Source organism: Primulina tabacum, chromosome 7 (assembly GCF_025594145.1).
Source record: "Primulina tabacum isolate GXHZ01 chromosome 7, ASM2559414v2, whole genome shotgun sequence".
Classification (NCBI taxonomy): Eukaryota; Viridiplantae; Streptophyta; class Magnoliopsida; order Lamiales; family Gesneriaceae; genus Primulina; species Primulina tabacum.
In genome coordinates, this window is record NC_134556.1 from 22,463,483 (window position 1) to 22,481,100 (window position 17,618).

The 17,618-nt window shown below is 33.5% G+C and overlaps 1 protein-coding gene across 1 annotated transcript; it reads left to right on the forward strand.

Moving 5' to 3' along the window:
- Positions 1-691: 691 nt before the first annotated feature.
- Positions 692-14,304, forward strand: LOC142551175 (methionine aminopeptidase 2B-like). The gene is made up of 12 exons (XM_075660256.1): positions 692-869; positions 954-1,106; positions 2,302-2,338; positions 2,457-2,564; positions 6,896-6,995; positions 7,099-7,244; positions 7,363-7,454; positions 7,573-7,667; positions 9,843-9,939; positions 12,290-12,433; positions 12,553-12,770; positions 13,940-14,304. Exons 2-12 carry the CDS (start codon positions 959-961, stop codon positions 14,048-14,050), a joined length of 1,296 nt encoding a protein of 431 aa, XP_075516371.1. The 5' UTR covers positions 692-869; positions 954-958; the 3' UTR covers positions 14,051-14,304.
- Positions 14,305-17,618: the final 3,314 nt, after the last annotated feature.

Here is a 17,618-nt window from a genome sequence, read left to right on the forward strand (position 1 = left end):
TAATACGAAGCCAAAATAAGTTTTGAATGTCAAAACTAAAAGTTTAAACTTCCGCTATTTTTTCGTTGCGAGAAAATAATATATCAACAGATGTCGTCCTACAAATCCTAAGAAAAAGAATATGATTGTCACCTGCATCACGAAAAGATTGCTAGAGACGCCGCTAAGTACTCGACAAAAACCATTAGATACTCAAATCAACATTATCCCAAACCAAATAAAACCAAAAAAAAAATTTTGAGCGAAAAATGGAAAGCCACCTCCAAAATAGAGTTCTCTTACCCATTTATAGATTTTTTTATGATGGATTATTGGGTTTTTTTTTTTTGAAGTGTGCGGGCTATTTTTTGTGCTCAACAACTTTCATCACTGCCCTTTATTAATTTATCTCTTGAATTATTTATATCTATTACTATTATTAAGAATCTCCATGCTAGAGACAAAAAATTGATCTGTTTTTTGTTTTTCCAATTTTGCCCTCATTTGATATCAAAATTACATTTTTGTTTTTATTTTTTTTAATTTCAAAAAACATTTTGTTTTTTTTAAAATTACAACGATTTAAATAGTACTTTAATCTCTCGATAATTTGTCTAATCCATAGATAATTATAAAAAAATTGTGCGTGTGCAAAATAGCTAGTTTATATATAATGTACCAGTTAACTACCATCATACATGGAGAAACGCAATACATGTATATCCTGGAAGCTGATATAATATCACACTTTGGACTTTGTAGAGTAGATATACGTAAAGGTCGGACCAAAATATTTCCGAACTAGACCCTCCTCTTCCCTCGGCGGCGCTGATTGTCAATCTAAAGTTTTACTTTAACCACCGGACCTGAAAGGAAAAATATAGATTTGAGTTGAGCCCTAAATTTTTTCTTTCTGATTTGTTATAACAAGAATTTCAAAATGGAGATGTATTGACTGATTGTTGTTTTTACAGCTGCGATGGAGATGTCTGCTGATGATTTACCGGCACGAAAGTGTACTGGGGAAGGAGCGTCGGAACTTGTGGTTGGCGAATCAGCGAGTAAGAATACTGAATGTGAGGATGTTGAGGATAAAGTTGCTGATTTGACTTTGGATGAGCCACAAGGTAATTTTCTCATGCATTGAAGAACGTTGTTGTATTAAGAGTGAATATGTAAAGTTTGGGTATTTGATTAAGGGGTGGAAATGATTCTCGTGAAGAAGATAAAGAGCGCAACTTTATGTGAATTCACAGAAAAATGAACTTGATTCTTTGTTAATATTTTAATTAATGCCTCTAATTCTGCTTCGTTTGGGAAACACGTGGTCGTGTCCTGAACGCAAAATGCTTTACGTAGTCAGGATAGTTGTGAAGTTTTTGGTGCTGCAAGATGGCTTCAGCTTTCATTGAGATTTGTAGCTTTCTTTTGCGCGTCTGTGCATTCAAATTGAAATGAAATTCGAAGGTTCCAACACGTATTTCTGCTTCCCAACTTGAATTAGAACATCAGTCTTAATAGAAGTAGGTAATATGCATTTTAGCATTCGAAACCCCCCGTGGCTGCATAAATCATGAGTTCATTTAAAATTCTTGAATTACATATGTTGACAAGAAACAAATTTATGATTGTTTCATCTACAAAGTCATATCTTGAGGATATATTATAAAGATCTATCTATGCAAATTACTTATTTGAGAAACTAGAAAACAACTTTTACTACCTATCAAATTAGATAGTTGAGAGCGGTGCAATCCCTTGATGTAATTCAAAGTAAATTGTTTGAAGGTTCTATTTGCAAAATTTATCAGTAAGTAAAACTTCCTAGCAGCTTGTTCCATCGATTCTCAATCATTAAAAAATATAACCATATGTAATAGCCTGAGACTTTGAATAATGGAGTGCTGGAAGCTGGATTAATATGATGGTATCATTGTTTTATAGAAAAATTGAATAATTGTTGATTTCTATGAAATGTTGTGGTATGGGAATGTGGTTCCTCTTCATGAAGATTAATTTCACCTGGGTACTGGCTTTTGCCAATTCATCATTTTTTTTTTGGTTATGTTTGTAAATGTTTGGATTTTGTTTTTGTTTGTTTTTTACGAGCAGACCTTGTTTGATGGTTCCACTGACAGTTTAGTGTACTTTTTACTTTTAACTTTCTGATTGAGTGAAGATTCTTATGGATCCATTCATATAAGTATTCTTTATGGGACACATTGTAGTGTTCTCGAATTCTGATGACGATCTCTTTTGTTTAATGGTTTTATTAAACTTTTTTCTGTCTACTTGTACATTGCATGTATCTAATTATATTAGAAGCTGCAAAGAAGAAGAAGAGGAAAAGTAAAAGCAAGTGAGAAAATATTCACATGTATCTCTTGGTTTTTTTTCCTTTCATTGTTTTGTGATTTTTGTCTTTGTTTTCTAGCTGGACTTCGATTAACTTGTAATCATCTTTTCCTTATTTGCAGGAAGAAGAAAGAACCACCTCAGCAAACTGACTGTCCATCCGTTCCTGTGATAGAACTCTTTGCATCCGGCGAGTTTCCAGAGGGTGAAATTCAGCAATATAAGGATGAGTATGTTTATTTAAGATTGTGTGTTTCTTTTATTGGTTAAAATATGGTGCTAAGTCGCTAGATACTTTACTATGTCTTTGGCGGAAAAGTAAGTGCTTTGTTTTTCTTCCCTTTGGTTTGCTGTGGATTTATTTTTGTTTTGCTGAGAGATTGTTGGTCTAGAGAAAAGATAATGGATATTAAGTAGGAACATAAATAAAAATCCTTGGGAGAAACAAAATTGTTTAATTTGAAAGAAATTAAAACATATATCCCGATTGATTATTGATGGGCAAATGGAATGACCATGATTCCATATAAATAACTTTTTATGTGTGTCCTTGTTGAATCTCTGATTTGGGCACAAATCAAGATTGAAGAAAATTCCTTTTATACGTTTTCTTATGTGTTCCTCATATATCCTTTTCCAGACATCCACTGTAATTGGGTTTCCGTTTCTCTTAGGTTTTCTCTTTTAATGGGTCTTTGATTGTGATTCATAAAATTTTGTGACTTTATTAAATTTGATGTGTTGAAGTTCTGAGTAGCTTTAGTCCAGGTAGAGGTTTCTGTTTGTGTATGGCTTCCTTGTAAATTAAATTTGGGCTTGTTTAAATTTTTTTGCTCTATTAAGGAAATTATTCGGTATGAAGCAAGTTTCTGGTTGTTGATTTGTCACGTGTCAACTCTTGTAAATTCTGTTCGCTCACAACAAGTCATCCAGGTATACTATTAAGGAAATTATTTGATATAAAACAGGTTTATGTTCCCTGACATGTCTTTGTTACATGTTAGATTGCTGGTTTCTTGGCCACGAAGATACAGAAGTATGGCTAAGAATTATATGATCAAACACAAATGTTGAAGGTGAAACGTATTAGGTAAAATTGATTGTAATAAACTGAAATATAATAATGTCATTTCCCAGAGATAAACTCTGACTATGTACAAACTCTAGCTAATTCTACTATTTCCCTAGCCTAAGCTAGTAACAATACTCAAGAAGAAAAAAAACAGAATGCCCATAACCCTTCGCTCCATCACATTTTTATTCAATCCTCTTCCAGTCTTCCTCTAGATTCTTCCAAGGATTTGTGACTCTTGGCCTCTTTTCGTCTGGGCTCAACATATGAAAGCTCATAAACATATTTATGTCCCTAACAGTACCCTTCTCCTAAAAAAGGTTTTGTCCTCAAGACAAAAATCTTGAAAATGTGTCAATAACATAATTGTGTCTTCCCAGGTGGCATCCTTAGCTGTGGACACCTTCCAATGCCCCAACACTTGAAGTGTTTGCTCATGCCCTTGATGCTTGTTTCCTTCCCAATATCTGTTCAAGTCCATATTCACTCGTCAAGTCGTTCTCTAAGCCCGTTAGTAATTTTTGTTCAAGTAATAAACTGCTCAGTGCTTTCTTGAGATAGGATGTGTGCACATGATTGACTCGAGAGTCATTTGGTAACTGAAGCGTATAGGCGCACTCACCCTCCTTATCAACCCATTCCGGACACCAATTGGTTTCACTCCACTCTTTCCTCTTTTTTTTTTTTTTTTTTTTTTTGCTATTTCAGTAGCTTCTTCCAGAACATCGGCTCTCTTCCCATGCATACGCATCCAATCTAACCCAACGTAACCCAAACTAACTCCGAGCAACTATCAGCCTAAAATCCTTCCTATTTTTCCCAAACACATAGCTGTCGACAGCAATCTCCCCATGTGATATTCGTATTTTCGATCCGTGACATCTCCTCACTCTAACTTGATACCCAGCACCTATCCATATTTTACCCGCTACTACAATTATGTTCTTTTCGTCAATCGGTAATCCCGATCTCTATACTGTGTACTTAGAATTATAATTGTGGCTTGGTCCACCATCCTCCATTGCAAAAACTGAATTCCAGCAAGCACACTGACTAATATCTTAGAGATAAGTAGAGAACTGCATTCATCGGTAGATCCTGTCAGCTCTTAATTCTCCCACTATTAGTTCTGGGCCTTCAGAAAAGCAGTCCATGTTAGGTTCTTCTATCAGAGCCCACTTCTGGGCTGTCCAAATCATTGTCTCAAAATCTGCAGGCCCAAAATAGTCTGCCTTTCCTTCAACGCTGAGAGAAATTTTCATGGAGGGTTTGCCTTGTCTGGAGCTTTCTTTTTAATCCATTGGAAAATCCTTAGGTTGTAGGCTTTTTCTTGTGAGTGCATGTATTTGGGTATTGTCTGGTGAGAAAACTTGGATTTGTCTACAACAAGTATTCCTCCATGTTCCCTAAAGCCCCATTGCCGAGTTTGTCTTTGACATTGTTGTAGGATAGTCCTTGACTTCTACTCCCCGATCCGAAGTTTTCCTTGTTGATCACAGGTTTCTCCACCTCCTCGTGTGGGACTTGTTGGATCTCTTCATGACAGGAGGTATTTTAGATTCTCCTACGATTTGGCATGGGAACTTTTCCTTCTCGCTCAGTAACTGCGCCCATTCTTGATATTTTCGTGGATGGCTCCTTCAATGATTCACACTGGGCAAAGGTTGGGCAGTGGGAATGTGATCCATGGGAGACATGGTGGTGTCCGGCATCTTTGAGTTTATCTGGCAGCAAATGCTCCATAAGAATAGTCGTGGCCGAGCTTTTTGTGGACGGAAACCGTTGTTTCTTGAAGCAATGAACTGATTTTCCAGATTTTCCACCTTCGCCTCGATACCGGTAGTGGCAATGGCAGGTCGGACCAATTGTTATAATGTTCTTGGCCACGAAGATACAAATATGGCTATGAATTTCACCATCAAACACAAACGATGAAGCTGAAATATGTGATGTAAATTTGATTGTAATAAACTTAAATGTAATAAGGTCTTTTCGATGAACTCCGTGTACAAAGTACAAACTCTAGCTAAATTCTAGTATTTCGCCTAAGCTAGTAACAACACTCAAGAACAAAAATAACAGAATAACCATAACCATTCTCTCCTTTACATTTTTATTCCATCCTCCCTCTCTAGATTCTTCAAGGCCTTGTGACTCTTGGGCCTTTTTTGTTCTGGTCCCAATATATTAAAGCCCATAAACATATTATTTATGTTGCATAGGTACGGGTATCGAATCGAATACGATACGAATACGGCGATATGACAAACTTTGAAAATATAAGACACAATACGGCTATAATATGACAATTATAAAAAAAATATAAATATTATATATATATATATAAATTTAGTATTAAAAATTAAAAATTGTAGAGATATAAATATTTATATAAATATATGTACATAATTTTGTAAATATATACAATGTGCATCTTCAGAGCAGAGATTTTAAAAAAAAATCTGATTTTTTTTCCCGAAATGTATTTGCGTCATGTCCTTGCCGCGTCTAAAAATTATCCGACTGGTCAACCTTAAAAAAGTCAGAGACATGGATTTTGCCGAATTCGGCACGCGTATGATCCGTGTTGTATTAGGGTTCGATACTTCAAAATTTTTTTTAAGGTGTCCGTGCTACATAGCATATTATTTAAATCCCTAACATTACGTCTAGCAAATTTTTTTGTTTTCAATAGAGTCATCTCCATGGAGCTTTTTTAGCAGTGATCTTGTATCATTTAGCATTTATTAAGGCCATATGAATTTAGTCTGGTTTTATTTTCAGGCCGAGTTATGTTTTGCTCCAATATCTCAAATAATAGTGTGAGTTGCAACTCTGAGTTTATTGATTTTGTTAGGCATGCTTCAGATTGCAAGATTTAGATGGGTCATCAACAATAGAAGATGGAGGTTTATATTATGGAGTATTTTGTAGCAATCAGTGGTCATTGGGGCTGTCTTTCTACGTTTGAGGTTTATCAGAACTCTTTTTTACTTGAAGGAGCAGAGTCTGCTGAATCTAGAAACGGAGATGCCTTCAGTCATCTAATCATCTGTTATGAAGAATATGATATCATCTGATCCTTAAACGTAAATGGCTTGTCAATTTTCTGGGGACTAGTGTTGAAAGTTCTTGTAAACTTAGGGATTGTCATTTAAATTACTCAAGGACAATCAGCATCAAAGAAAGAAATGTATCTCCACCTGTACTGTAGTTCTTCCTCGTCACTGCGAGATACTCATGATAAATTTGAATGTCGGGTGCCAAATTTTTGTTTTATGTGTATCAGTGCGGCTCATCTTCCTTTCATTTAGTGTTTCTGGACCTTGCCTCTGTATCAATAGAATCAATTAGCTATTTTAAGTGTCATGAATTTTATAAATAATTTTTATTGTTTATTCACTTTTATTTCTGAAATTCTCACCTACTGTATGTATGGTTTATTGAAAGAGACTGAAAAGCTCATTTATTACTGGTAACTCAATATAGTAACTTGTGGAGAACTACATCCGAAGAGAAGAGAGAACTAGAACGACTGGAAAAGCCAATTTATAATTCAGTTCGCCAGGCAGCAGAAGTCCACCGTCAGGTAGCAGCTTTCACTTATCATATGGAAGTATAATTGGGCGCGTATTGAACAAAATTTAGTTAAGAATCAGTACGCGCTCATAAATTATATTAATATTTGACAGGTCCGAAAGTACATAAAACAAAATTTGAAGCCTGGACTGTTGATGACAGACCTTTGTGAGACCTTAGAAAATACAGTTCGTAAATTGATATCAGAAAATGGTTTGCAAGCAGGAATTGCATTTCCTACGGGATGCTCATTGAACTGGTAAGTTTGATGTCAGCTGAGGCATCTGACCTCGTGATGTTTAGGCCTAGATAGGCTTTCCGTGATAATACACTTATTCATTCTCTTCGTTCTGCGGCTCTGCCTCCTCTTATTTCAGGGTGGCTGCTCATTGGACACCAAATACTGGAGATAAAACTGTACTACAGTATGATGATGTGATGAAACTGGACTTTGGAACTCATATTGATGGTGATATAGCTTTTCCTCTGTGTTAATATTTTCGAGGCTCCTTGATCTTTTTGCCAGACTGTTTTGCTTTACTTAGGTTTAATGCTATATTGGTTTTTTTTTTTTTTTAAATCTTCAGGACATATAGTTGACTGTGCGTTTACTGTTGCATTCAACCCAATGTTTTATCCACTGCTTGAGGCCTCGAGGGAAGCTACAAATACGGGAATCAAGGTGGGTTTCCAACATTTTATGCTAACACCTTTTTCTTAAACCGATATTCTGAATAATTAGTAGTGAAACGGAGAAACTGTTAGCGTAGGGGTGTCCAACAAACCAACTTGTGGCTGTGATTTTTCTATAAAAAATTCTTTATTCTATAAATTGTTATTTATCTTACATTTTTTTATATTTATATTCATGCATTTGCATTAATATAAAAACCTTGAGTTTACTACAATCAATGAGAAATGTGATTACGCAAGTGTTGGTAATCATGAAACACATTTTTAGTGACTGTAATCTCTAAAGTAGTACCTAGTCGATGAGCTCTCCAGAAAAATGATATTGACTAGCTCACTTGAGACTAATATTCATGACAGTGCTACGTTCGTATTAGCATGGATGTTTGGACATCCGCATACTCGAATAGGTGCTTATGAGATAAGTACGCTGAACTATACTCGCCCTAAATTTTCTAAGTAGTTACACACTGATCGACTAGAGAATTTTTAGTTACATTTGTGCTCCATTAATCCTAACAATCCAATACCCCACTATAGCTCTTTTCAACGAACACTGCACTGTGACTTGTTTTTGACTCCTTGAGGGTCACAAGGTTGCAAGTTCAGTCTTTTGTAAATTAGATAGGAGCTTATGACTTTGTAGTTGGAATTCAGGCGCTCGATTATATTAGTCGATGTCCTATGTGTTCTGTCAAGTTAATATTCCTAGGAATCTCTGGCCAGAGTAGAATGTATGTTTTGGAGAAAAGATTTATCTAGTTACATACAATGGGATATGAAACTTAGGAACGTACGCATAACTATTGGATTTATATTGAGATCTCGGCAAACCAATGTCCCAAAATTCGATAGGGACATATGAGATGAAAGGATCGTACTGCACTCTAACTGTAACTGAAAGTTCTTGCAAGCACTATTAGTTTTGTATATAGTGGATCGTGACGCGAAGTTGTTGGGCGCTAATCACAATTCAGTGGGTTAAACCGAAACGAGTTCGGCTATTGATAATTAAAAGAGTTTGATAAATTAATAGGGACAATTAGATGGGTTTATTCTAAAATCAGAAAGAGTTGTGATCCCACAACTAACATGCACCTAAACTATTGAAGGTCACACAAATGCTGATACACGAACAAGATAATTAAATTCAATGAGCTGAATTTAAGAATTAGAAATTTAATATGGTTAAATTTCTAAGCTTATTATATTGATTATGAGTCAAAGTTGGGAAGAAAATCGAGTAAAATCTCTTTGTAGTAAATTTTCTATTTTTGGAAAGTTTGAAAGTAGAAATGTTGATATGAGAACTGTAATAACGAGCTTGTCACGCTTGTCGTGAAAATAAATTCGATTTAGTTTTCTGGATTATAATATAAATGTTATGATATTTTTATGAAAATATTTTTAAGTATTTAAATTAAAATTATATTTGATAGATTTTATGGAATAAAAATACCCATAAAATAAAATATACCATATCAAATAAAAAAGGAAATTATTTTTTCTTATCTTATATGTGGATAGGTTGATCTACACAAAGGAAGATAAGATGAAAAGATGATAAAAAATTTGATTTTTGAAATAAAATTAAAATTTTAAGACAAAATCTAATAAATAAAATAACATTATATAATTGATAGGTTTGCCGAACAGAGATGGGCAGTTCAAATTTTGAAGTTTGAGATTTGCAAATTGAGAATTGAATCTCTCTCAGCCTAAAATGTTTTTTAAATAAATTTTTTCTTTCATGTTTTTGTACAATCTATATATCGTTAAGACTGTGTTGTGGTTGCAATACTAGATTTCTTGTTACTATAAATCGAATAGTTGTCTAGTGACAATTATTCGTGGTAGATTCTTTTGGTGTGTGGACCATATTTTTGGAGAATCGTGGTTGTGGCAAAGCTTACCATGGGGTCTGAGTGGTACATGACCAGAGTATCCATCCACGACCAAGGTGGTGCGATAATTTTTTTTCACGCATTTAATTATGAGTTGTATGCATGTTTTATTATTTGAATCATAGGCAACCGATCGTCTCCGGGATTGAGAGATCGAACGATTTTATATTTCCGATGTGTTTTCAATGTGAGTTCTGTAGAAACCCATTATAAACCTCACGAGAACAACTCAGTGCTACTTGTGACATTTTGCTTATTTTCAGGAAGCGGGAATTGATGTGCGCTTATGTGATGTTGGTGCAGCAATCCAGGAGGTCATGGAGTCATATGAGGTTGAAATTAATGGAAAGGTGTTTCAAGGTATAGCCTTGAGCAGAATATTCGAGTAACTTGTGTGAGCAGTGAGATACACTCTGCTCAGTGATGGTGTAGAATGTTTATATTGGGAACTTATTTGTTTTTGAAAGTATATTGTTTCAACCGCAAAAGTATAATAATTCGTCAAACAATAATCAGCAAAACAAAGAAGGTGGTTAGCTGAAATTAATTGGCATATAATGAAAATAGAGTTCCCAGAGGTACTCTTGTACGGTAGTCCTATGTGCGAAGAGACCCACTCTCTTTACCCTAGTTTAAGTTAGTAATCTCACCCAAACAAAATAAGCCTGCTCAACTCTCTACTCTTATGTTTTTCTTTGCCCCTTCGGCAAGTCATTACTTCTAGAACTAGATAATGATTTTCCCAAATATACCTAAAGTTTGTAAACACATGTATATTTGAGTTATTTTTGTTGCATTTACTTATTTCAGATGACATGTACTGGACGCAAGAAAAAACACTCTCTTTAAACTGATATAGGCATAATAATCAGAAGCTTACTGCTTATTTATGAATATTAGAATTTTTTGTGTGAAAAACACCGCCAACATGTGTTTTATAGTGTGGTTATAATTCGTTGCTCTAGTAAGAATGTCACCATGTCAATTGCTACTTTATGGCAAATTACAGCTATATTGAAGTCACTGGACTGGAATTTCTCTCACCCAAATTTTCATAGATATAATGTAGCGTCCTTACCCGAGTCACTACTAAACAGACTAATAAACATGCAACATTAAACTTAAAAACAACAATTAAACAGCGGAAACCAAATACTTAATCATCTTACAACCCAAACGAAAACAGAACAATAACAGCAGTCTTATACATTAATACAACCATAACGAAAACATAATTCTGAACGAGAAAATGATAAAACACATAAAACTTCCAGTGGATCACTACCGAAAACCCAACTGCTTTAGCCACTGCCCTGGTCGTCCGAACCGTCCAACCTAAGACCTGCCCCGTGGAATGGGGTGCCCAAGATGAAAACAAGGACGTGAGCGACAATCGCCCAATACGAGAATACAAGTATACAAACTGATATGATGCATGCGAAATGCAATATGCTCGGATATCGAGGATATTCGCTCGGTCTTGAAGCGCCTGACTGTGTAGTTTCTGATCTGCCCTGGGCATGTTTTGGCTCCCACACTCATCATCAAGAAGTGGACCTACAATGTCCAATTCATCATAGCCTGCGGGTCCCGTCGGACACTGTAGCTCTCGATGCCCCATCGTCCACAATACAGAATAGGGCTGAGCGGCCCCAACGAACGAGGTATATCTCGAAAGATATCAGGCTCAACATGATATGTCATGCATAATATGACGAAGCAGTAAAACATGTATCATGCAACAGATAAATATGTTGCATATAAGTGTGTATAATACGCTTGAGTTAGTACATCACGTACCTCACTAAAACAATTTGACAGAGAGCTCTTAACCTAGACAACACCAACATAATGAAATCACTATCAAACCAGATCAAACATGCTACAAGGTTCTCTCTAATGATTCTTAGATCACTATTTATCCCGTCAGCCCGCTGATGATGTATCGATCTCAGTTCACCGACCCTTTCTCGAGTTGACACTAGCTCTGAAACTTTCCGACACCAAAGTGCCCTAGAAACTGACTAGAAACCTAAGATATATGGCTGGAACTCTCTCTGAAGAATGCCGTGTAGGAAACAAAAGAAATCAGCGGACTAGTTCCGAAAATCTGAATCAATCTTATCTGCCACGTGTCAGAATCTCATTTGTCTAGTTGGATTTTTCGGGATAATGTAATCTGAAGTAGATCGGGTTATCCTTTTTTTTTATTCGGTGGATCCCAACAGCTTGATCCCGAATTATCAATTCCTTAATCATACTTAATTAACAACTCTTTAATTATCTCTTAATTTGTACTTCATTCAAAATAAAGATTCAGGTCATTACATATAAAAGGTTCTATGCCATCTGGAATTTTAAATTGGCCTTGGAAATTCTGTTTCGAAGGAAATGTTGAATATTACTTCACTTGACAGGTTGACCATGGATTATAAAATTCCTGGATAATTCTGTTTCTAGATATTCCTGGATCATTAGAAATTTTATTCCAACTTGTAACTGTCAAGCCGCTTCATCCATCTATTTAGCTTGAGAGATTGAAGTAGTCTAGTTAGTCAAGTAACCAAACATGAAAATAAATTAATTACTAAATAAAGATTAAATATGTCAGGTTCCACATCTGGTTATTTTTTTTAGCATTTATTTGGACTGTATAGAAACTTTTTTTTAAGTTATATGATTGTTCTGGATGGTTCGGCTATTTTGGCAGTAAAAAGTATTCGAAATTTGAATGGCCATAGTATTGGGAGTTATCAAATCCATGCTGGAAAATCTGTTCCTATAGTTAAAGGAGGGGAGCAAACAAAAATGGAAGAGGGTGAATTTTATGCCATTGAGACTTTTGGATCTACAGGTTACATCTTTTGTATACATTTAAATAAAACCGTTGAATTAGTTATGCCGGATGCAAATGTTGAATTAGTTATGCCGGATGCAAAAAACATTATTTTTTCCTTCTTGTTTTTCATGTAGGGAAAGGATATGTCAGAGAAGATCTAGAATGCAGCCATTACATGAAGAATTTTGACGTTGGCCATATTCCTCTGCGGTTGCCCAGAGCAAAGCAGTTGTTGGCAACGATTAATAAAAATTTCTCAACATTGGCTTTTTGCAGGCGTTATCTAGACCGCCTGGGGGAAACTAAGTATTTGATGGCACTGAAGAATTTGTGTGACGTTGGTATTGTTCAGGTATGAATTATTGTTTAAGAAACTTGCACATTACTTGTGGCAAGAAAAAGTGAACATTTTAGCTGCATTTATTTCTATGTTGGAAAATTCAAACTGAAAATGCAGCTTGGGCTTGATTTAACATCTATGACCCTACAGTTACATATTGCATAATTTGAAACGATTTTTCTCCCAAGGTTGAATTTTTGCTAGTATTTTCTCATAAATCTCAAAGTTGGTTTTAGAACAACTATTACGTATAAGTGGAGTCCTGGCTAGCTCAAACCTTAGCCTCTTTGCCTAATGTCTTTGGGTTAAAATAATTGTTTTTGGAACAAAAAAATCCGAAGAATAGTTAGAGAAACTATAAAAATTAAAGCTATACACCAGCTGAATTATTAAACTAGGAGAGAGTTTTATAATAGATAGTGTCAGTTATTATGATGGTATCATGCCACTAATAATGTAGAGATTCTAGACTTGAACTTGCGCTCAAGCTCGCTGTGATCAAACTTGTCTTTTAAGACCTAATTTGAGAAATATCTAGCTAAAATAAGAAGCTATCAGTTGGCATGAACTTATTGGTAATTTTAATTATGGAGGAATGCTGGTCTAAGTTACTAAACGGACCATTCTGAAGAATATATAATAACAATAGAACTGTTAGTAGTCATCTTGGGTCTAGGTATGTGTCGGCCAACTTGTAATGTTGGGATGCGGAAAATAAAATGTAATGGCCAATAGCTCTACGCATATATGAAGTTCTGATATTGCATCTTACTCAGTACTTGTTAACATGGTGGATCCAGTTTTGCTACCATGGCCTCTCCAAGAGAGGTGTAAGATATTGGTTGTATTGGTTGGGTAGTAGTATACAGATAAAGTGTACATTCTCGTAATCACGACCTAGATGAATGGTAAATCAATTCTTCGATAGCTCCACATACCAAAATTATTCTTCCCGTTCCTGACACTTATTTGAATTTCATTATGCATGGTTGCTTGACACTTGATTATCATACGTAGTAGAGTTGAACTTGGTCAGATAGATGTTCTTGATTGTGACTACTACAGCCAATGATGATTATTGAGTTCTTTGGATACGTTTAGTGATCTAGCTTCCACCATATTACAAGTTAATTGGTTTATCAAATTGATATTTAATGTGTGTTGCGTTGCGACTTTGGTAGCCGTATCCTCCTCTCTGCGACAATAAGGGGAGTTACGTAGCTCAGTTCGAGCACACAATTTTGCTTCGTCCTACTTGCAAAGAAGTTGTATCGAGAGGCGAAGACTATTGATCTTGAAGAGTATTGTGATGGATATGACCTTTCCAAAGTCGGGGCTGAGATTAGAGGCACAATGGCTGTGTAATAGTTACTTCATGCTTCTCACTAATACTACATCTGACTCTGATCTCTCTTTTCTCTTGTTTCATTTTAATATTTAACAAAGAATCTTTTTATTTTCTTCGTCGTCGTTTATTTATTTAATGTTTAGGGATGGATACACTCCATTTTATTTTTAGTAATATAATTTGACAATTGTACCCTTAGTTGATTGTTTTTGTATTTTTTTAGTAAGTTTATTAACTGTCCTCAATTACTTAAAATATTATAAATAAATTTGTCAATATCCATAAATAGAGAAAACACACAATAAAATCCACTTTTTTTTCATTAAACTGAGGACAAAAATTTGTGTGACACGGTTTTACGGGTCGTATTTCGTGAGACATATATTTTATTTGGATCATCTATGAAAAAATATTATTTTTTATGTTAAGAGTATTATTTTTTTTATTGTGAATATCGGTATGGTTGATCTGTCTCACAGATAAAGATTTCGTGAGATCGTATGATAAAAGATCTGCTCTAAATTGAGATATTTTTATTTGATTTTAATTTATTTCAAATCAAGTATTTTTTATTGTTACTTATTAGCTTTTATCCCAGGTTTTATTATTATTTTTAACTTACAAATTTTAATTTTTTAACTCAATCACTATATATAATAAGAAATAACGGAGACTAATCACATGATTAACTATTTATCAAATTCATTGTATGCATATTTCTTAAAAATAGTTTTCTTAACAAAAACACAAGGTTATTTTAAATTTAATTTTTACATCATATATTAATATTTTTTTAAGGAAATAAAATAACATAGAAAGCTACTTCTAATCACGATTTTTAATATGTTTCACATTTTATCAAAAGCTTTAACAAAATTTTGGCCTAAATCAAAATTTGTACCTCCAGTTAAAAGCTTGGAATAATGTATGAAACATATTGATTTGAGAAAAGATTATTTAATTTTTGTTATTTTATGTTATGTTTATTTATATAATTAAAATATGACTAATTTTTCTAAAAAAAATATGACAGTTTTGGTCGTTAAAGCACATACTTATTGCATCTAGATCTTTTATTTTATGTATATTTATTTATATAACAAGAATTATGACTGATTTTTTTAAATATGGTTATTTTTGTTGTTAAAATATATAATTACTGCATTTGAATATTTGGGGTTGAAGCAAAATTTTATGCTAAAAAGAAAGTAATGTATAGGGGTAATTTTGTCAAGAATGAAATTTAAATGGTAAAATGGGTGTTAACCTCGTTTTTTAGTGTGAATAATACAAAACTGACAATTTATATGTTTATAAAAAAATACACTTTCATTCCTTATATTTTCTTGCTAAAACACTTTTCGTTCTTAAACATTTCAACTCCAAATATTTAGTTCCTAAAATTGTAACAAACTTGGCATTAAACGTTAATTTTATGGTCAAATATAATGATAATGACTAACTTATAATATTTATTATATTTTGGGGAAAAATCGAACAAAAGCTTTTATAAACTAAAAGATAAGTTATTTTTTTGTTTTATTTTTATATTAAAATCGAAATAAAACTGATTTTTATATAAAATAAAAAATGAAAGTTTTAGGATTTTTTTACGTAGGTATTAAGTTAAATTGTATTTCTTTTTATGTATTTATAGATGTTGAGCTGGCATTCAAGAAGTGCGGGATCAATTAGGTTTTGGTGAATTTACAAGGTACTTGTAGAGCCCAAAATCAGTACACGTAAAACTCATGTATTTATTTAATTGTTAAATCATTTATTTAAATTTAAAATGATTTTTAGTGATGCATGATTTATTAAATTGTATTATTTTAAATTATCCATGCTTATGTGATGCACGTTAAAATATTTCACGAGTTTAATGTTTCAGGCGATTATTCGATGCGGGATCGAGGAAAGGAGAAGACTGATGACGATTTTGGCAATTTTTAAATGTGGTATTTTATTTTAAGTTAGAAATGGACATTTTAAATTACTTATAAGTTTTAGTATTTTAAAGTCTAATTTATTTTTTTGACTGATAAACTCGTATCACTTTTATTAAGAAAGATAATTCATGGATACAATATTAACTAACCAAGAAGGAAATTCTCCATTTATCCAACAAAAATGTAGAACCCGAAAATCAGATTACGTATAAGCCATGCATAATTGCTACTATTTAAATTAAAAATGAATATTTTATATAAATATGAAGTGTTTGATTTATTTTAATAATTTTAAGTCATGATTATTTATTTTAAAGGTAGATGTTTAGTTTTATATTTTCAAGATAAATACGCGAGGTTGGACCGGAGTTTGGAGATTAGAAATAAGATTAATAATAAAAAAATATTCCTAAATTTAATTTAAGTCAAAGAATAATTTAATTTAAAGAAAAAGAATGTCCTTGGGATTTAATAAATTAATTAGAATTAAGTTGTTAAATAAATTCTTTTAGGTTCAAAATTTAATTAATGCTTAAATTAAAATGTGTAAACAATTGAGGATGAATTAATCTAGGTATAATATAGTCAAGAAGTTAAACATAACATTTAAATACTTAAATTGAGGTCAAGCATGCCATACAAAATTCTAAGCAAGATTTTAAACTAAATTAATTTGTAAATGCATTAAAATATACATAATAAAGGTTTAAAATCTTAAACAAGTAAAATGCAATGTTTAAATAAAAATATACCATACAAATGAGTTGTAACTTTCGGTCAAGACAATTCAAAGGTGTAGAGTAAACCATTCAAACCATCCTCAATGGCCATTAAGATGAATTCATTCTCTCATTTTAATTCACAAATTATTAGTAAATTCAAACAATAATACACCCTAATTATTCCTCAATCCAATATGCTAACAAATAAACGAGTACATGCAGGAAAAAATAAAAATAAGACTCGGCTAGCAAAGTAAGAGGAGCAATTCAAAGTTCATTCAAAGCCTTCACTTGTAACCTCCCACCTTAATGCACATTATGGTATCTTTAACACCTCTTGTAACCACCACCTCCATTACATACCATTCCTTCATTCCACATGCTTGGAAATATCAGAAGACACTGAAATCGTAAGTGACAGAAGAATAAAAGAATAAGGATAGCTACAGCAATGTTGAAGAAACAATTCAAATTCCATTCTATTCCTTCACTTGTAACTCTCCACTAAATGCACTTCAAGACTCCTTTAACACCTCCTATATCATACACCTTCATCCCTAACATCAACTACACCCTTACATTCGAAATATCAGAAAGAACCAGCTGCTGAATTCGAGAGAACAACAGCAGAAACAAGAAGGAAAAGCCAACTCCGACTCCGTCGCGTCGTATTGTCGTTGTGATTTGTTTTGTGTCAAAACAAATTCCAGGCATGTATATATTATTCCTTTGCTCTTCAATCAAGTCATAATAAGTATTTTAAATCAATATATGTTCAGGAATCAAGTGACAACACGAAATATGACAGCAACTTATTCAAACTCAAAACCTGCATCTCGGC

What these genes read in the sequence shown, in the direction of transcription:
- LOC142551175 (XM_075660256.1), top strand. Translation starts at nt 959, where the DNA reads ATGGAGATGTCTGCTGATGATTTACCGGCACGAAAGTGTACTGGGGAA. An exon ending in GACTTTGGATGAGCCACAAG is followed by an intron (nt 1,107 to 2,301) that starts GTAATTTTCTCA and finishes TAATTATATTAG; the next exon opens with AAGCTGCAAAGAAGAAGAAG. An exon ending in CAGCAGAAGTCCACCGTCAG is followed by an intron (nt 6,996 to 7,098) that starts GTAGCAGCTTTC and finishes AATATTTGACAG; the next exon opens with GTCCGAAAGTACATAAAACA.